Below are 21,610 nucleotides of genomic sequence, written 5' to 3' on the forward strand. Positions count from 1 at the left end.
CATTAACATAGAAACAGAAGTGCTATACATGTGAGAAAGACTAATATTAGATGCACAACCATCACTTCATTGGTCATATGGACATTCATTTAGGGATAACAAATTATAACACTGGGTGTTGACACTCATATTTACAATTTTGAAGAAGATTAAGAGACAAATTGGAACAAGTAGGGCAGAACCTAAGGTCATTAAGGACAAAATACAATAAAATAAAATGCATCCAACCTATCCTTCATTTTCATGTACTTATAAGCTCTTCAGTTTACCAGTACCACCGAATAATATCTTTATTTGTATAAATTCCATTCTCAATACTTTTATTTGTCTAATACTTCCTCCATTCATTTTATGTGGCACTATTTCCTTATTAGTCCGTTTCGAACAGAATGGCACCTCTTTGTATTTAGAACAATTTAATTTTAACTTTAATGGAAGGCGTGCAGAAATTTCATGGCCTAGTTAATACCACAAATTCAAAAGCCTTTATTTCTTAAAACTCCACTCCAAGTCAAACTATGCCAGTTAAATTGAAATGCAGGGAGTAATTACTTTCTTTTTCAAAAATCTACTTCATTTACCAATATTCTTTTCCTTTCTTTTTTTTTTTGGATAACCAAGAAATACATTGCTACCAGATATGAAACTAGGTGGACAATGTGTCTGTCCCTCATAATGTTCATTGATAAATAATAAATGAAATTGATAAACTTCATTTATCAGTCATATCAGATATCTATTTCCTTTTTATATGTTTAGTTGGAACTACCAAATCAAGAAGTTAAGTCCCCCACTACAAACACATTTCTCTACTTTCCGGAATTTTATGGAAGTCCAATTACATTGTTCCCTTTACTATACTTATATAAAACCAAGTAGTTGAAATATTCTCCATGAAAAATAAAGTGAATAAGATGTGTCAATAATAACAAGCCAAGGTATAGACTCACCCTTATGTCAAGACCTTTAAGTCTGCTCCTCCTTATTCTGCCTCTATCACAGACAAAATATAGTAAACAGCTGAGAGCAGAAGCCCAGATGGATTCTTCCTTTTCTTCTGTCTGTTCATCACATTGTGAATACACTTAGAATGAGAATAGCACTTGAGTCATCATCATCGTACAATGCTATTTAAGTAAAATATATGTGAGTTAAAAGTATGAGAATAAGTGAGAAGCAGGAGACAATGCTCCATCAAGGGACCATTACTTTCAACCATCAAAGGGTCTGCAAAGATGACACTAATGAACTATGTTATAAAATTTAAGCAACAAATTAGCCTAAGAACCAGCACCTGAAATCCGAGCACAGAAGACACAGTTCGTCTACCTAAGTGGTTCAGGCGTTTATGAGCCCATGATTCCACTTCTTAATATGAGTCAAATCTGTCCACTTCTGGACAAATTTTGGCAGCTAAAATGTGTAAAACTTGCACACCACGAAACCTTACATTGAGCCACGTTTTTAGCCCCTAAGATGGGATGACTTGCTTCCCAATAAGCATGAAGATGGGCTCCTAAATCAGCTAAGGAACGCCTCCTACTTGGCGCCCAAACTTAGAGAGAAAAGTCAAAAGTTTCCTAATTCATTTCCTAGTTTGTTATGGAATATTTTCCTAAATAGTTACAACTATCTTTTAATGCTTTCCAAGGTAGCTAGGAATGTTATCCTAGTATTTCTTTAATTAGCTAGTTATTTCATATTTCATTATTGCTTAGTTGTTCTAACCAATTTCGGCTATAAATAGCAGTGCATTGTTTTGCATTAGACAGATTTTTCATGATGAATAATATTGGATAACTTTCTCTTTTGCTCTTGTGAGTATACGGCTACCTTGGATTTCTTCAACATTCAAGTCTACACATTTAAGAGATAAGTTTAAATTCTTCAAAATCTTAGATTACTTTATTCATAGGTTTAGGCTTATGATTCTTCTTCGTTATTCTGTCAGAATCAGAATCCATAATGTATTGTGTTAATTTTCTACTAAAAATGTGATTAGTTTAGGTTAATTGTTTTATTAGGAGTCAATTTTGAAAATTAGACTTATCTTGAAGTTCTTGATTTGTTCTTGAATTGAAGAAATACTTTCTTGAATTCAATTAATTCTTAATTTCAAAAAAATAAAATTGTCTATTTTATTCTCTTTTAAGCTTTCGGACATTTCTTTCAAACCTTGATTTTCATTATTATGTTCTTGGGTCCCTGAGGCGGTTGAGTGTTGTGAAAGGTGATTGCCTCATTACCAATGGCGAGAGGTGAGGTAAGGCGACCCTTCATCGCTTATTAGCTTTGTGGCGAAGTGATCTTCAAAAGGTGATGGCATGGTGACAAAGGCAAGAGGCGAGAAAGGTGTCGCCTTTTGTATTTTCTTAAAAAAGGTAACCCATTTAGGGTTTAAAAATCTTTGTCAAAAAAAATTTAGGGTTTAAAAAGTTAAAAGGTAATTTTAGGATTCTTTCCAAATTTGCACAGTTGCACTCTTAGACTACGACTCTGACTCCAACCAGTCGACTCGACTAGACTTTTCCGGCGACTAGCGAGACTTTTCCGGCAACTCCAAAGTCCAACCAATACATATTTCTTCTTTTCTTCTTCTAATTTCTTTTTCTTTTCTTCTTCAAATTTCTTCTTCCTCTGTTTCCTTCTAATACTGTTTTTTTCTCACTGTTTTGACTTTTGCTCTTCTTTTTTTCTCATTCAAGTTCTAGACTTTTAGTATGTACTATTTATTTTCAATTTTTGAATTAAAGTATTTGCTAATATATTATTGCTATGGAAATTTTGATTATTTATCTATGCAATTAAATATTTTAATTTTTTGGTATAAATTGGCGCTGCACTTCAAAACCGCTCGCCTCGCCTTGTGGCGAGGCTAACCCTTATCGCCTTTTGTCGTCTTTCGCTGTACAAAACACTGGCTGATTCTTATCAAACTGCAGCAATTCAATGTCAAGTATAAATTTTTTATTTTTAAAACGAGGTACGTTTTCATACATAATTGTAGAAGTATACTGCACAAGTTGTGAAACCACCTGAAAATTTACAAGTGATCCAAAAAGGAAAGATGCAACAGACTCAGATTCTATATGTAATCTAAGACATCAAAAATAGACTCATAATCCACCAAACGTTCCTATTTACACCAAAAATAGTACAAAACTAGACAGTTCATTTTCATCCTTGGTATAGAACTTCCTTTTCTTCAAAGTATCTCTGGTCTTTTCTTTCCACTTTGTCCATCCACCAAATGCAAGCTGGGACAATTTTCCATCTCTCTTTTTGACTAGACAGATTCCCTTCTATACTCCTAAGGTCCATATTAGCGAAAGGAGAGTAAGGAGAAGAGGGGCAGCCCAAGTGACAAATAAATCAACCACCCTTCCATTGCCTAACTGATGCCCTTCAAATTGATGAAGATTTTCCACAATTGGCTTAACCACAGACAAGGGAGAAAAAGATGATTAATTGTTTCAGCATGCTCCCCACACAAGTAACATATTAAACAAAGCTGAAGGCCCCTCCTAGCTAGGTTGTGTTGAGTCAGAGCTGCCTCATTTGCCGGCAACCAGAAAAACATGCTACTTTGTATGGAATTCTAACTTTCCATATCATTTTCCAGGGCTAACAACCCACCTGATTGTTAATTGTATTAAGTTCACTATAAGTTGTCTTGAAGTAGAACTTTGTCATGCCTATCACCTTGCCCCCATGTGTTGTCCTCAGCTTCAGACGTCCCTTTGAATTGTGTTAAGGTATTGTAGAAGTCTGCCACCCTGCTCACCTCCTTATCATTAAGTTGTCTTTTGAAGCTCAAGTTCCACCCCTGTAATGACCAAGCTTCTCCCAATGATATCTCTTTTTCCTATCATAGAATAAAGAGATCTGGATATGTCTGCAGCAATGGTTCATGTTAGCCAAATGTCTTTCTAGAAAGAAGACACCTTCATGCCATTTCCCACCTTAAGAGAGGATCTTCTCACAACTGATGGCCATAAGTTCCTGATAGCTCTCCACACAAAGACCACATAAGGAGGTGTATTCACTCGATTGTTACTCCATCTATCCTCTAGCCCATCCTCAGTTTTATTTACTTCAATCCACAGTAATTTCTCATCAGCAGCTAGCCTCCACAACCACTTCATCATAAGGCTATGGTTTTGAAACTGGAGATTTCTGATTTCCATTCTACCCTGCTCCTTGATTGTTACATTCTTGCATTAAACCAGATGTACTTTTTTTTTTTTTTGATAAAGGTAATGTTGTATTCATCAGCATTAAGGATATGCTGGAGACCTCCAAAAATTGGTTTCCAACAAGAGAAAAAACAAAACAGGCTAATAGATTACAAAGTGCCTATAAAATCCAAAATTTGTGCAGTTTCTTCTATCCCTTCCTCTTTACACCAAAAATAAAAAGTAGTCAAGCAGTTCCATTTGACTTTCTCTATTGAATTAGCTTTGTTATCATAGCATCTGCTATTTCTTTCTTTCCAAATACACCACCAAATGCATGATGGTATTATACTCCACCACTTTTTCTTAGATTCTCTCCCCCCTCTGCTGATCCAGATGTACTTTTTTCTTATTATTGTCTTGCCACAAAAACATTCTTCTCATTGCAGCTAACCTTGCACACTAGTAGGAGCTGGGAACAAAGACATCATATAAGTGCATATAGCATCCAACACACTGTTAATCAGAACTAATATTCCACCTAGTGAAAGGTATTGGCTTTTCCAGCTTGTAAGACTTTTCTCAAACATTTCCAGGATTCCACTCCAAATGCCTAAAGATTTTTCATCTAGCACCCAATGGCATGCCCAAGTAAACAGTGTCCAGCTCACCTATTCTTCCTCCCAGAATCTCTGCCAAGGATTGGATCTCAGGTGTATCATTAACTTCATTAACGGGCTAAATAAAAGTTCTGTTCCAATTAATGCATAAGCCAGAGACAACTTCAAAAAGAATGAAAATTACTTTTAACATTCTCAGTTGATTCTTGACAGCTTCACAAAAAACAAGTGTATCATCTACATACTGAAGATGAGAAATCTCTAAACAATTGCCAATCTTGCTATTGATCTTGAAACCACTGGTCCAATTATTCGCCTTTGCTTGTTTAACTATAAAATTCAGTCCCTATATGGCTAGAATAAAAAGGAATGGTAATAGGGGGTCCTCTTGCCTCAGTCCTCTCTGAGAGGAAACGAAACCACAAGGTTATTCATTAACCAATACTAAAAATCGACAGTAACGATACAAATTTTGATCCATCTGTCTCAAAATCCCATCCTTTGAAATATTCCACATAAGAAATCCCAGTTAACATGGTCATAGGCCTTCTCAATGTCTAATTTGCACAGGATCCCTGTTTCGCACAATTCAGTCTGGTATACACACATTCATTAGCTATTAAAATAGCATCATTGTTTACCTGCCACTGATAAAGGCCATTTGTTGACTATTAAAATAGCATCCATGGTAACAATTTTGAACAACATCAATGACTTCTCTATTGACTACCTCCCAGCAGTGTGAAAAATGTCATTGAGAACCCATCAGGCCCAGGGGCCTTGTCCCTTGCACATGCTTTGATGCTTGCCAAATTTTCATGTGGCTCAAATGGACCTTGCAACATCAGGTGAGTGATACCATTGGACAGTCCCTAAAAATGTACTGAGGTCTCCAGGTCTCTGTGTCAGAATATAATTTCTGATATAATGCCACAATCAAGGACAAAATTGTACCTTCAGGAATAATTTGGCAACCAATTAAGCAACTGACAAAACGCAAACTAACTCTAAATATCAGGTCTAGGACTAAGCTAAGGAATTAGTGCGCCAACTCAAAATCGAGAACTTTCCAACTGAAGTCAAATGGCCTACTCGATAACTGACTAATTATTCCTCAACAATAAAGGTTGAATCATATTCCATCATAATCAAAGAACTTCTAGCCTTATACTTTAACCTGTGGAGTGGGAGGCAATAGAGAGTTGGGAGCACTCCAGCTATGTACCAATGCATGCAAATTTTAATTTTCCAAATTTCATGATAAATAATGATAAAACAGAAAAACCAAAAATTAAGTCTGGAAAATTGTATCCTCCAGAACTATCTTTCCACATTGAAGTGCTTGATATAAAGTAACAACATACCCAGTGTAGACCCACAAAATGGGTTTTGGGGAGGTAGAGCATATGCAGACCTTACCCCTACCTCAGAGATAGAGAGGCCATTTCCGTCTTTCCGATAGATCCTTGGCTCAAGGAAAAGAAGTCCAAAGCAATCCCGAAAAGAAGTAATGGAAGTATAAGGGAAAAAAAGATAATAACAAAAATTAGCAGACAGTAACATAACGGAAACTACAACAAAACAATACAATTATGGAAGTGCTTGATATAAAGCCAACCAAAAAATTAACAGGACAAAATCAAAGCTCAGTAAAAAACAAACATTACAAGATGATTACCAAGAAATAATACACACAGAGAAAGAGCTCGACTGTTAGCCACATTTACCTGGACAAGATGAAGAAGGATCTCATAGAGGATGCCTAAAATCCAACACTCAAACTTATCAATGGCTGAGGAATTCCCAGCTTTCTTAAGATAATCTGATTTCTTATTTCCTTCCAAAGAAAGTTGAGTTTCATTGTCCAAAAAAGTTTCTTTACAATACTCTTCTTCAATTGTTGAAGTATCATCTGTTGTTGGAGGCTCCAATAAATGAGCATGAACTCCAAGATTTAAAATTAAATCAAAGGCCCGAGTCTTGGATTCCAGACGAGTAGAATTCATCATTTCCTACAATTAATTTTCACAAAAGTAAGTATCCTGAACATTGTAACATAAAAGAGTGACCATCTAGAACAAGGCAGCACCTCGAGCATGGACAGAGCGAGAGGAGCAGCAGTCTCGGAGTCCATAACATACCTACAAACCACAAATAGCAAAGATTACCCTTGGGAACAATTACCAAAATGATACTAAAAACCCATAATTCATGGAATGTGATGTTAATGCACCAGTTAACGCTAAATGGTACCATCTTATACGTAACTCAGTTACAACCTGCATGTCCCATAAGGTCCACACTAGTCCAATTAAGAAACATATTAGTTATTCCTAAAAAAGAATACATATTAGGTCAAATAAACATTACTTGTAAGTGTAAAATAAGAAGAAAAGGACAGACATCTACAGCACTTGCATAATCAAAAAGTTAAAATTGAAATTAGACTACTGTTACAAGACAAGTACGAGTATAATTTGTCCTGTTCCACACAGCCCACGAACATGAAAGGCAAGGAATTGAATCATGGAGAGCTGTTGGATACTCATCCAAGAATGAGATTTCAAAATCAAGGAACTGGAAGAGTGCATCCCATAACAAATAAGCATTTATGATATTGAGCATGCAGAAGAATTTATGCATATGCCATTACTATGATGTTTGAGAAGTAACCTTTTTGGACAGGCTTAATTCTACTTTGCTGCCGAATTGCACTACTAAAGGTCTATCAAGTTACCTATTATGGGATAATATATAAAAATAAACAAAATTCACGATATTCCTGTTACTTTTTAATGTAAAAGTTCTAGATGCAAGGAAAGGAGCACGTACATGTCAATTACAAGTTTGACAAGTACACTGACAGCCACGTCCATTGACGGCTTTCCACTGTTGTTACTTAGTTTAGATGAAAATGTCATCGGATAAGTATTTGGAGCAGAAGTCTCAGAGCAGGCTGCAGCAATAACCTCATAGACCTCCATCGGATTCAATCGCAGAGGCTGCTGTTCACTGATAACATCAACATATTATGAATCAAGAAAGACAAAAGAGGGAGGAAATTAGGTAGTGGAAGATGATAAATGCATACCTAGAAGGAAAGCAACAAAAACATATTATTAAAGAGAGCAAACTCAATGAACACACATATCAAAGAAACCTACAACAAGCGGATAAAATGTGTCATTGAAGAGAGAACATTTAATCTAGTAGAAACAACTTTCAGTATCATATCTATCACCTCTGAAAATAATCTACGGTCTACCTTAAGTCAAATTTTATCTCCTGTACTTTAAGAATCTCAATGACTAAATCCCCTAGTTTAGAATTCTTCTACCTTGTGAGGATCTCAACATCAGCAATTTTCCAATTATATAAGCTTTTCCGGGTGATAGTTTTTGCTAATTCATAATGTACTTTAAGAACTAGGACGACGTACTCGTGTCCGTGTTAGACTCGTTCCACACCGGTCTCGAGATAAACAAAGGATCAATGTAACGCAGCTATAGTTGTGCATGTGTAAGACAAGGAAGAAGCAAGGTGAAATTCGGAAAAATAATGGATATGACGAGATAAGACAGCATAAGCCATCTTTCTTTATTAATTGACCATCAACAACTCAAAAGGGATGCTCACACTTTGGTCTACAGTACAAATCATATCCGTAAAGGAGGTAAAGAGGCGAGGTACTAGCTAAAAATATTTTAAATTCATGGATAGGGGGACATGGACCAACATCCCGAGGGGAAGGGGAGAGGGAAATGTATAACATTCCAACAACCAAGCTGTATAACTGAAATAAGATAGATTGGCCACAAAATTTGAAAACTAAGGCTGGACATAAGAACTCAAGAACATCTATAATTTGAAAGTAAAGAATTTCTTCTTTTTTTTGTTATGACCAAGAAATCTGTCGGGGCCAACCCAGGAACGGCCGCAGACTTCGAAACTCGGGGATAATGGGCCCACCCCTCCACCCTTGCCAACTCAGGACCAATCATAACTTCAAACTAGGGGATAATGGGTCCACCCCTTTATCATTCTCCACTTACATACCCGACTTAATTTGCATGGTACAGGGCTCAAATCTGTGACCTAAGTCACAAGTCCCTCAACCTTTGCCCTTGCCAACTCAGGACCAATCATAACTTCAAACTAGGGGATAATGGGTCCACCCCTTTATCATTCTCCACTTACATACCCGACTTAATTTGCATGGTACAGGGCTCAAATCTGTGACCTAAGCCACAAGTCCCTCAACCTTTACCACTTAAACTAAGCCCTAGTGTAGGAAAGCGTAGAATTTTTTTATCTCACATTGAAAAAAGTTGTGTTTCAAGTGATAACAAAACACTTAAATTATCTTAAAAGAAAATATATTTTTTAAGTAATGCCTCATGACATACCTGTAGTGTCGATACTGAAAAAGCGGCTTTGCACGGGGACGGAAAGTGCTCACGGGAGAATCATCCCTGATTTACACATATATAAGGAAAGAAGAATTATTATCAAAAATTAAAGTTTCACTGGTTCAGATTCATTACTTTGCATGACTTGAAATTGTATTACAGCTCTTCATAGATGCACAACACTGAGATAAACAAGGGTTTTCAACACTTCTAACATAACAACATACCCAGTGAAATCCCACTAGGTGGGGTCTGGAACACTTCTAACATAGACTACGGAATTCATGTTTCTATACTCAAGTAAAACCTCCACATTCAATGAGTGGAAGAAGTTGTTTGAAGATGAACAAGTGAAAATAAATTCACCAGACAAAGTGAAGCTCCTATAACTTCCATTAAGAATTTGAGATTGTTTTCTGTCATAGTAGAAACCAACCTCAAGAAGCATGTTCAGATGAGAAAATTGAAAAACGATATAGAGAAACAGTGCCAATTGTATTTACCATATTTGATGAGGCCCTGGTTTAGAACGTTTTAGAGCTGTTATTGCTCTTAAGTGGGCACGAGCAGACGCGGAATTGGTCACGGTCGTGAGCAGTGAAGGCTGCAAAAGTTGATCTAGATAAGGCATCTCCGAACTCCCAAAGATTTTCCAAGGCTCACCCTTCATTTTAGCTTCCATGTCACCAACAAGAAGAGCTGCTGCACCTACTTCAAGGAAATTATGTGCACTCACATCTTTCGGATTCAAAAGATGGTCACTGAAAGTTGAGGTTTCCATAATCAGTAAATGCCCTACAGAGCAAATAGATATTACAGGACCACTAGCGAATAATTTAACTACCTTTTGGATGGAGATGGTGATGATTGTTGATCTCTGCACCAACGCCACTTGAAAACATCAAAAGCAGTGAATTCATGATCTTCCATTCTATTAATTTCTTCAGCTATAGGTGAGCCTGAAGTCGAAATAGTAGAGACATCTTTATTCTCCAATAGTTCTTTACCATTTGCAGGGCCAAGTTGGGAATTGAAGGATTTGCTCAATAAAGATGACAGTGTAGGAAGTGCTTGTCTTGATGCAGTAGCTGCTCCAGCAAAAGCCGCTGGTTGAAATGATCGCTTTGGGATATATTGTGTGACTAGAGAACGAACGTAATTTAAGGACTTCACAAGTGCTCCTGATGCATAACTCGAAACAGGCAAAGGCGATACAGTACTTGATGCGGTAGATGCACTACTTTGTTGGCTTAAAGAACGTGACCATGGAGCCAATTTTCGGTTGGGACTCATATCACATTCAGCAATGATGCTTACACAAAATCGGTCAATCTGTACCAATGTCTCCTCGCTGGGTTTATATCTGCAACAAACATAAAGCACTGTTGTAATGAGAGATTTAAAGGTTCTTCATGGTAAGATATGTAAACGACCATAGTATTCAACTAGAGTTGGGATATCATAAGCACTCAATAAACATTAAGTGCTTTGAAAGGTTACTTGAGTGTTGGCCCCACTAACATTTTGTGATAGGAGAAAAGTAGGAATGGATTCAGTTTCATAGGTTGTTCATTGATCATCTTAACAAGTTCAATGAGAGTGATCACAATATACAAAATTGGCTGAATGAGATCCAGGGAAGAATATTATAGCCCACTGATGATGAAATTACACTGTCTCTCGTATTTCCAATCCCAAACTTGTCAAGACAAAATTTGTTTCCCACACTGATGATAAATGTGCGTAGGTTATAGTAAGTTTTCACTCCAAGGATTGAAACTAGAACATGACTTTCATAAAGAACTCATTTGTTCAGATAATTGATTCTTATAACCAACAGTCATATCTTCATGTCATCTTTCCAGTAGTCAAATTCCAAAATATTGATGAACGATCAAAAAAATGATCTTTTTATGATATTGTATTTATGTAAACCAAACAATTTCCACAGATTCACTCTTTAGTTATTACTCCCTCTAGGAGTGTTGACAGTTCAGTTTGGATCGGTTTTTACCTAAAAGAAATCAAACCAATTAAGTCAATTTTTCAAATACTTAACCAAATCAAACCATACTTTGTGGAAACTTAATCCATTCAGTTTTTGTTAGTTTGTTTGGTTTTTTGTCGTTTTTAAAAAAATGTGACATAACACTGTCAAGGAAATCATCTCAAAAATAAGAAAAGGCTGTCAAGGACATCATCTATATTGCACCCAAGGGAAAGGTGTGGCCTAGTGACCAATGAAGTGGGCTGAGAACCATGGTTCAAATCCCACCAAAGGCAAAAACACTAGGTGATTTCTTCCTATATGTCCAAGTGTGGACAGAGTTGGTGGTACTTGTGTTGGTGGGAGGTAGCAGGTACCCATGGAATCAGTAGAGGCAAACAAAAGCTATCTAGGACACCACGGTTGTCAAAAGCAAGACATTGTCCAGGACATCGGTTATATGAGAAACACTGTGGCACAAAATACACTAATACAGGTAGATAGTAATAGCACTTCACTAAGTGCATATCGACACTTAACTAGTCCATATGTCAAAGTACTTCTATACACACGCTTGCATCTATATAAACATGTAGATGACAATTTTTTCAGCACCAACAGAAAGCTAAATTTCAGATGAAACCAGTCAAGTCAAAGTCATTGCAAAAAGCAGTACACCAAAAAGTATATATAAGAATATACATATACACATGTTTATACAATTTTTGAATAGGTATTTATAGTCCTTTTGGATTGATTTTTTTGGTTATTTTTTGCTTAAAACCAAACCAAACGAATTTTGTCAGTTTTTCTTAAATAAAAATCTAACCAAATCAAATTTAAAAGTCAGTTTTTTACAGTTGGTTTGGTTTTCCATGAACACCCCTATTCCCTCCAATTCAATTAATATAATAATACTCTTTCCTTTCATATCCAAATTTTTTACACTCATCAAGTTTTATACTACTTTCACAACTTTCAGGAATTGAAATTCATCAAACTGTTGAGCTTTTAATAAACATTGATTTAATGTTTTCCCAATCAAACTAACTTTTGAACAATTACTTCAATATTTTTTCAGATTACATCTTATGCTCCCTATCAAACACTATTATATAGAATGAAACATAGGTAGTACTTGACAATAACATATGAATAGATGGATCAACTTGTTTGTTCCTAAATCTTTACCGACAAATTTTTCCCAACAAATTGATGCTTCATGCTGATGAGTAAATGCAGGATAGGTTAAAAGTATGTCCTTCACAACGAAAATTGAAACTGGAAGTTGTTATTTATTTTTTTAAGAGTTCGTCGGTTTATTAAATTCTTTCATAATCCCAAAACCATTTATTCGTTTTTGTATGTTCTCATTTGAGTACGTCAAATTTCTACATCAATATTGGAAGATCTACTTGAACAAAACTCAAATCCGTTTTTTTATAACCATACTTGTTTTGATATGTTTCACTTGACCCGAGGGCCTATTAGAAACAATCTTTCTTCTTTCAAAAGGTAGGGGAAAGATTGTACATATCACCCTCCCCAAACCCCACTCGTGGGATTACACGGGGTATGTTGTTGTTGTTGCCCACTTAAAGTGATTGTTAAGCTTTGTTTCTTCTTCTGTGGAAACCCAGCCTCCACAAAGATTCTTGATCTCCGTAAAAATCTTCTGCGATCATAAATGAGGGAGGAACCCAAATCCCTAATCCAGAAAGTTGTAGTTTTCTGATATAAAAGTGTGCAGATTGTAGTGGGACTCTACTACTCGAGACAGATCTTTCCCTTTTTCCATCTCCATTCCTTCTTCAGTGTCTTTTACGCTGTGTTTCTGTTCGGAAACTCGAATACAAACAAGTTCCCAGCCATTTTTAAATGTTTAAGCCTGAAAATTGTCTTACAAGAGAGTGAGGTACATTGTCCTTCACCCCTGCTGCCTGTTGTCTCATTTGTACGGGGTGACTGTGGACTCTCGAAGTGCATTTGATTGCCATTTACTCTCATATTGCATTGGCATGAGTAATCCTCATTAAAAGTTGTATTTAACAAAAGATTGGAGCATTTAATTAACCTATCTATCTTCATATTAGAATAGGAATAGGAACAAGAATATAACATATACAATCCTACTTTGAATAGGAATAGAAATAGGAATAGTATATAAAATTCTTCTTGGAAAAGAATTCTATTGTAGTGTCCTAGTTGAAAAAGTAATAGTGTCTATAAATTGGGCCTCAATGTAATAACGTAGATACACAACTCAATAATATTTTTTCTCCTATATTTCTCACATGATATCAGAGTCTCTATGATCTTGGTAGAGATCAAAGAGCTTCCACTGTCAGTAGGAGGCTATTACCCATATATGTCACCCATCTGGCCAATGATTATGTTAGCGAAAATTGGGTCACCGTGTATCTTTATGATTATTTTTTCATATCTAATTTGTGTAGCGTTGTGCCATCTTTTTGGTGACTACTTTCTAATATTTGATTTGCGTAGCACCTTGCCATCCTTTGGGTGACTACTTTGTCATATCTAATTTGTGTAGCACTGTGCCATCTTTACGATGACTACTTTATCATTAGCACCGTGCCATCTTTTCAGTGACTACTTTATCATTAGCACTGTGCCATCTTTTCAGTGACTACATTTTCATATTTGATTTACATAGCATCGTGCATCTTTCCGGTGATTACTTTCTCGTATCCAATTTGTGTAGCCCCGTGCATCTTTTCAATGACTTACTTTTTCATATCTGATTTGCGTAGCACTGTGCATCTTTCCATCAACTACGTTCTCATATCTGATTTGAGTAGCATTGTGTATCTTTCCAAACTACTTTCTCATATCTGAGTAGCATATTACCGTGTCTTTTTGATGACTCCTCATATTTGGTTTGCATAGTTCCATGTGTCTTTTCGATGACTCCTCAAATTTGATTTGCGTAAGGTCATGACGTCATTCCAACCCTATCCATATAATTCCTCTTTCTAAGTACGGTCGTGCATCAATCCAACTCTGACCATATAATTCGCTTTCCCAGTAGGGTCGTGCCATCATTCTGACACTACTCATATGATTCTCTTTCCCAATAGGGTCGTGCCATTATTTAGATCCTATCCAAATAATTTTATTTCTCAAATTATGACCACTTTCCGCCATCAAATCTAATAATCCAGCGTATGAGCATGTTTTGACTAGTTTTACGGTGACTTTCTTGTTTAAGATCTGCTCATCTCTTGATTTCGAAACTATTCCTATATTTTATACCAGATTTCAAGCACTTTTCCTGCGATCATTGCATTATTTCTAACAAATTTGAGTTGTCATGCACTTTTTTTTTAAGTTTCAAATTAACTTTTGCCAGAAAAAGAGGATATTCACATATTTGTGTTGGATTATAGTGATATTTTCTCTCCCATGGCTAAAACAACATATGTCCGCCTTTTTCTATCTATGGTTGTCGTTCTCCATTGGCCTTTTTATCAGTTGGACATTAAGAACGTTTTCTCCACAATGATCTCGAGGAATAAGTCTATATGGAGCAACCACCTAGTTTTGTTGCTCATGGGGAATCTAGTAGCCTTGCATGTTGGTTGTGCAAGTCATTTTATGGTCTGAAATGGTCTTCTCAAGCTTGGTTTGGGAAGTCAGCACAATAATTCAGGAGTTTGGCATGACTCATAGTGGAGCTGATCACTCTATGTTTTATCGATATTCTGCATTAGATCTAATATTTCGTGAGAAGACTAAGCACATTGAGATTGACTATCAATTTTGTAAAGTTGAGTGTTCAACTTGCAAATATCTTCATCAAGCCCCTCACCAGTCCTAGTATTAATTACATCTGTAACAAGCTAGGTACATTAGACTTGTATACCAGCTTGCGGGGAGTGTTAGAATAGGAATAGGAATAAAAATAATATATACAACCCTACTTAGAATAGGAATAGAAAAAGAAATAGTATATAGAATTCTACTTGAAAAAGGATTGTATTATAGTGTCTTAGTTGGAAAAGGAGTCTAATGTAGTGTTTATAAATAGGATCTCAACATAATAATGTAAATATTAAATTCAATAATATTTTTTCTCCTATATTTCTCACAATAGTTATGTCTATTCGGCAAGCATTCAATGTCAACTCAGGTATTTATTGAAATCGTCCTTTCTTTTGGTTGAAGTGAGAGGATGCATATACCAACCATAAGCATTAAATTTCCGGGTACAGAAGAAATCTGTGAGTTACTCCTTAGTTTTCCACCTCCTGATTGTGTTATTCTCGAGTTTAGATGCATCTTCTAGTATGTTACAAATCCACACCATAATCTTTGTGCTCAAAGTTGATCGTCTCATCATGTAGCGACTTCTTTTTACCCATTCGTACCAAGTTTCATTGCTGGTTGTCCACCTGGTGATATCAAAAAATTTGACACCCACGTTGAAATAGATTCTAATTTCCTCCATATTCTTGATGGAAGAAGCCTGGAGTGTGATGAGAGAGAAAAAAAAAGGAGAAGAGTTTGACAGAAATCACAGTGGGTGAATCTGAGCTACCAGGCAATTTGAAGGCCAGTGAAGGCACCAAAGAAAGGATGTTCTCTCTCCTAGAAAGTAGGAGAGAGAAAAGCCTTGAGAATCGTGCATAGGAGCATTTTTTACTTTATTTAGAGGGTTCAGGTTGCTCCTAATATCTCAACTCCATTTGAATTACTTTTTAACAATTTGTAAGTAAATGGTGGATTAACTTACTCGTTCTACAAAGATCACAATGAATTCTAATGAAAACTTGTCCTTTTCAACATTAACGAGGCCTCTAACAACAAAAGTCACAAATCTAAGATTTTTACAGTATATATTGAGAAGGAAATAACTTACAGTATTAAACATAAATAGATGGTAAAGGTGGAAAAGTTAGTTATATCAGGTTCATGTAAATTTGAGTGATGAATTCAAAGTTAGTAACAGAAATCTGTCATAAAATATTGATGAAAAAAAAATCTGTCACAAAATGTATAATGATGACAATCTAAATAAGCTAAATGTCAGTGCTCGAGTGAGATATGAAACCTTAGATTTTCAATGGGAAAGAAGAAATCATAAGCAAAAGGAAGAAACTACCTTAGAAGATACCGTTTCAAAAGCGCCACACACTTTGCTACAACTGCTGGGCTGATTCAATATCAAAGATGGAAAAAAGGACATCAGTAGGACAGAGTACAATGTAATGGTTATAGGAAACATGAACATCCAAGAAGCAATAAAGCAAAAAACAAAATCTCAAGAAGGGAGAAAAGAAATTCAAGAAGCACGATGCCTCACAGAACAGTTCAAATTTGCAGAAAACTAAAATTCCAGCTACTACAAACAATTATAACCTTTTCCTTACTAGCTTCAGCTGTAACAATATTTTCCCACACTTAAAGAGCAACGGAGAGCATCAGCAAACTGTCATGTTATTTAAGTAGGGTAAACTAGGATCCAGCATATACTTTTGCACTAAGCTACAAATACCAATAATCCCTGTGCATATACAGACCCCAATAACATGAATAACACATTTCTTACTGATTACTTAAATTTTAAATTCCATTTAAGTACAAGTATATGTTCAATTTTTTATTTAGAGAATCCAAGTTCATATCCATGCTAATATATAATTAAGATAAATATATTGTTATCACCACATGATAAAGGGAAAAAATTGAACAATGTGGCTCAAGTTTACAACTGGGATTTGGGTGTCTAATCAGGTTATATATACATGATTTATTCTTCAAATGTTCCCCTCAAACAAATAAAAGGTTAAAAGATCAGTTATATTTTGTGAAGTTTGGTGACCTATGTCTACCCCGGCAAGCAGTGCAAATCAAGTCCAAGGGTAATGGAAATGGTGGAGGAGAGACGCGGTGGCTATAGTGATGGTGGTGGCCAAGAAAATAAAAGAAAAAGAAAAGAAATAATAAAAAATGAGGAAAATTAATATTTGATAAATGAAATATTTAGAAAGTTTTAACATTTTTTGTGCTTCTCACACACTCAAAGAGAGTGAAATGCACTCTCTTTGCCACCTCAGCATTTAGGGGTTGATAATATTGTTTCAAATAAGTCCAGGGGTAATAGGATTCCCGCAAAAAATAAGGTGTGTAACTGAAAATTTGACCATACTTCAGGGTTTCTTTATGCATTTTCCTTAATTTTTTTCAAAATGGACTTTTGAAATAGTTATCTTGATTTAAATATTTTCATATAACATCATATATATCACCCTTCAAAGATTCAACTTTCTTTGGTTCACTAGAAGTTAGGAAGATGGAGGTGACGAAATCATCTCATATTCCAAATCAGTTTGTATATTTGGTTGCATGTTTCAAGTGTATGGTGTTCATCATTGTCACTCAAAATGTTAACTTGGATTAAGAACTAAACCTAGTGGAAGCAGTTCTCACTAAATTAGGTCAAATACCTCTAAATTGATGGTAATCAACTTTCACAACTTGTTTGTGACTTTCATCTGTTTATAAACTAAAGAAAGACTTCTACTGAAGAAAGAATTGGAAATTAGTATATGACACCCAAAGCATAAGCGATGTAGGTTGTGATTCAGGTACTAGCAGAAGAGAACAGTAATTTCGACAAAGATATACTGCAATGTCGCTTATCAGAAATAAACAAAAGAAAATACATGGTAAGGCATAAGATCACACTGCAAAATATCATCATTCCACAATCAGACATAAGAGGCTATCTAAATCAAGTCAACAAGGGGTAGATAATCCTATAAAATTTACTGGGATATCTTTTCTAGGCATTGGATCAAATTGCAAAAGTTAATAATCGGAGTTGCTTTTAAATTCTTAACATAATATGTTTTTTAGGCACGCCATGAGAGGAAATTATTTCTCTTCACCATCCTGCAAGAGAGGACATCAGGCACGCATTTAATGGTTTGTTAGTTTTCTGCAAACTTAACATAATAAAGAACAATGATACTATAATAGCATCAGCAATGAGATGCACCCATAAACTTATGTGCAATTTCATGTTTGCTTATGTGAAATTTGCCTAAAATATTGAGTTGACTTAGCCTGAAAGTCCTACTTTTCCCTTTCCAAGACTCAACATCATTGTTCCATAGTGCCTATAAAGTTACATGATAGACATCTTTCTCATGAGAATTATACTGATTTAACTTCATTTCAACTAGCGCTCACAAACATCCAACCAGACTAGAAGATAAGACGGAAAAGAACACTCATCAGAAACCTCTTGTAATCAGTTCCAGAACTATATGACGAGAATTATTTTGTTGTTGCTATTGTTCTCTTCTTCATTGTTTTCAGCATGGTTTCTTCACTATTGTATTTGCTTAACATACTTGTTTTTTAAAAAGCTTTACTTGAACCGAGGGTCAATTGGAAACAACCTCTCTACCTTCACATGGTAGGGGTAAGGCTGTGTACCCACCACCCTCCCTGGACCCCACTTATGGGCTATGGCATTACACCGTATATATTGTTGTTGTAACTACATGACAAGGATTAGATAATCCTTTATAACTTTAAAATCAAAAGAATGGCTTTTATCTATAACATGAAATTCAGCACAGAAGTACTAGAAAAACAATCAGTGTAGTTATGGCACATGTGACAGACATATAAGTATACTGCTTTGAACTATATAGGCATGTTAGTATACTATTGCCTCTATCAACAAAGTATGGCATACCTGCGCTCGCGCTCTGCTAGTGTATGATCCAAAATAACACCATAAGCCAAGTCAATTGTTGGATATGCTGCCAGATATTCCTGTAAGAGTATAAGTTAATAGCATGAACGCAACTTCCCATCTCATTTTGTAATTTTAGAAATATTATGCGATGGTTCAAAGGATTTCAATGATTATACACTACATGATTATCATATTATAGGACATAAGCCAAACAAGTGTAATCTTTACTAATGTCATTATGCTAAAAGTGTAAGGACACCAAAAGCCAATAATCATTTAAGTTTCAATTATAAATGAATCATGTTAAAGAAGTGGAACTTGGCCTAACTCAACCTCAAAAGCTAGCTCATGAGGGGAGGATTGTTCAAGCCCATAAAAGAAGTCCATGTACCCATCCCACAGACGATGTGAGACTCCAACTCCTATCAAGAAAAGAAAATTCCCCTACTAGGACAAGTTATTTTCTTTTCTTGTTTAAGGTTTCTGGCAAGAGTAACAGCATATGTGATCATACAACTACTATTTAAAGTTCTCTTGTAAAATTGTAGCACCTCCTTTTAACTAGTTTGATCCCTTTATTCAGCTACTAAATAAAAGCACAACTAAAGAGAAACATAAATAGCATGTGAGAGCTTGGATTGGACACACATATAATTAGGGATTCTCCTCAAAATTTAGAAAGAAAAAACCTTTCACCGTATAGGCTCATAAGAATGTCCAAACACGACAGCATCTAAGTTTTAGAGTAACTGCAAAGTCTTCAATTGAGGATGAAATAAAATAGATGCATTTCAATTTTCAAGAAGCCAGTATTTTTGGAACCATTTAGATACTTGCCCTTTTAGGTAAGAGTTTCTATATCAGTCTGAACACACAGATTGTATGTCATGATCTAATTATCTTCATGTATTTGTTAATCCAATAAGTTTGGTATTGTTTCTTTGCTTACAAGATTATCAGACAAATTGGCCAAGGTATTTAAAGCTTTTCAAAGTCAAGCAAGCATCGAAACCCCACACTTTCTCCTGGGATCTTTGCACAAAGACTGCAGCTGAATCCCATATATTAAAAAAAATGCTAAATAAATTGCTATATTACACTTGACAATTCCTTGCGAAATTTCCTAGATTAAAACTCAACTGAAGGCAATGTACATCATGAAATGTAAAAAGGAAACTCGAGTTTAAATAAAAATGTAGGTAAGAAGGAAAATCTTAGAGAAAGTACTGTAGTAAACCCTAGATTAAAAAAAGAGATAGAAGAGGATCCAAGTCTGACCCTTAGAGTTCGAGAAGCTTCAGAGGCAGTGGCAGAAGGTGTTCCATGGTGAGCAGGAGAAGAAGAAGAAGATAGACAATCAGCGACAGCTCTGCGAAGTGGCTCAGGTGGCTTTTTAAGCGAAGAAGATCTCAATCTAGATGCGCCACTTACACCACCACCACCACCAGCGACGGCGCCTCCTAAAGGCAACCTGGAGGTAGCTGGGGTCCGAGATGGACTGTAGATCGTCGACATAGATGTGTATGTGATGGGAGATGTTTGGAAGTGAATGCTATATCTATGGATACATACAACAAAAAGACTGATGAATTTGTAAGTCGTTGTCCTTATACTACATTTCAAAAGGACTGAAAAAAGCGTTTGTAATCAAAATCTCCTATGTCTGTATGGGTGAGTGAGAGAGAAAGAGAAAGAGAAATGGTGAGATGTGGAATTGACGAAGTGCGAAGAGTACAATTAGCTTAGCTGTATGCCTTTGTGGTATGAAATGTGTACAAGAGAGAGTTGTTTTATGAGCCATTATTAGCTGGCAAGCGCTTAGTTAATTGCGGCCACTTTAAACTGTTGCCAGGGTTTTCCGTCAAATTCCTCATCTTCTTTTTTCCCTTTTTTTTCTTTCTTGTCATGCTTCAATTTTTACAACTTACATGTCAAATGAGTATCTTTGTCTATATGATAAAATAAAAAAAACAGATATCATGTGCATTTGCTAGGTAGTTTGAACAGCCACAAAATAAGCAGGCTCGGTCAATCGATCAGCAATGATCCAAATAGCATCAAATTTCCTAGAAGTTTGTGACAAATCTATCATAAAATTCATAGCAATAAGTTTCCACTTTCACTCAAGTGTAGGCATCATTTGAGTCATTCAACATTATCTTTGATATTCATACTTCACATGCTGACAATTCAAGAATTGAGACATACTGAGTGATGTCCCTCTTCATCCTACATTTCGAGCAGGTGCAGCATCTTATGATTTGCCTCTGCCTTGGCCCCATGGGGTGATCTAGCAACGGGTATTGGTGTCTCATCTCTAATTGCAGTTGACCTCGTCCACACCATATGTGAGAGAATAACACACAAAGTTTAGAAACTCAAGAAATGACCAAGTATGCATGATAAGGAATCAAATAATAGATATTTTCTAAAATTTCCAATAACCCCTCCAAGATAGATACAAACGCCATTGTACCGATCTGAAGGACTCTACTAGACACTTCCTCTTGTACTTGTGAGACTAGTGAATATAGATGCTCTTATACCAAATAGTCACGATCCAAAAATCAAGAATATGATCACAACTACCCTAATCATGCATGTAGATAAGTTAACTTTTCACCCAACACAGCAATACATAATAAATGTGAAAAAAGTAAATTAATAGAGTGGATAACTTTCAT

The 21,610-nt window shown here is 35.8% G+C and overlaps 1 protein-coding gene across 1 annotated transcript in view; it reads right to left on the reverse strand.

Annotated features, from left to right (window-relative positions):
• LOC125837606 (uncharacterized) overlaps positions 1 to 20,656 on the reverse strand; it is a 33,706-nt gene extending 13,050 nt beyond the window's left edge. Inside the window, exons 1-10 of the mRNA XM_049516693.1 lie at positions 20,205 to 20,656; positions 18,924 to 19,003; positions 16,317 to 16,367; positions 10,049 to 10,567; positions 9,708 to 9,965; positions 9,202 to 9,267; positions 7,628 to 7,807; positions 6,885 to 6,936; positions 6,523 to 6,807; positions 951 to 1,061 (exon numbers count right to left, since the gene is read on the reverse strand). Coding sequence (XP_049372650.1) covers positions 951 to 1,061; positions 6,523 to 6,807; positions 6,885 to 6,936; positions 7,628 to 7,807; positions 9,202 to 9,267; positions 9,708 to 9,965; positions 10,049 to 10,567; positions 16,317 to 16,367; positions 18,924 to 19,003; positions 20,205 to 20,441 — 1,839 coding nt within the window. The 5' untranslated portion in view covers positions 20,442 to 20,656. The remainder of the gene's footprint in view (positions 1 to 950; positions 1,062 to 6,522; positions 6,808 to 6,884; positions 6,937 to 7,627; positions 7,808 to 9,201; positions 9,268 to 9,707; positions 9,966 to 10,048; positions 10,568 to 16,316; positions 16,368 to 18,923; positions 19,004 to 20,204) is intronic.
• Positions 20,657 to 21,610: the final 954 nt, after the last annotated feature.

Source organism: Solanum verrucosum, unplaced genomic scaffold, assembly GCF_900185275.1.
Source record: "Solanum verrucosum unplaced genomic scaffold, falcon-dt-bn FXZP01000156.1, whole genome shotgun sequence".
NCBI lineage: Eukaryota > Viridiplantae > Streptophyta > Magnoliopsida > Solanales > Solanaceae > Solanum > Solanum verrucosum.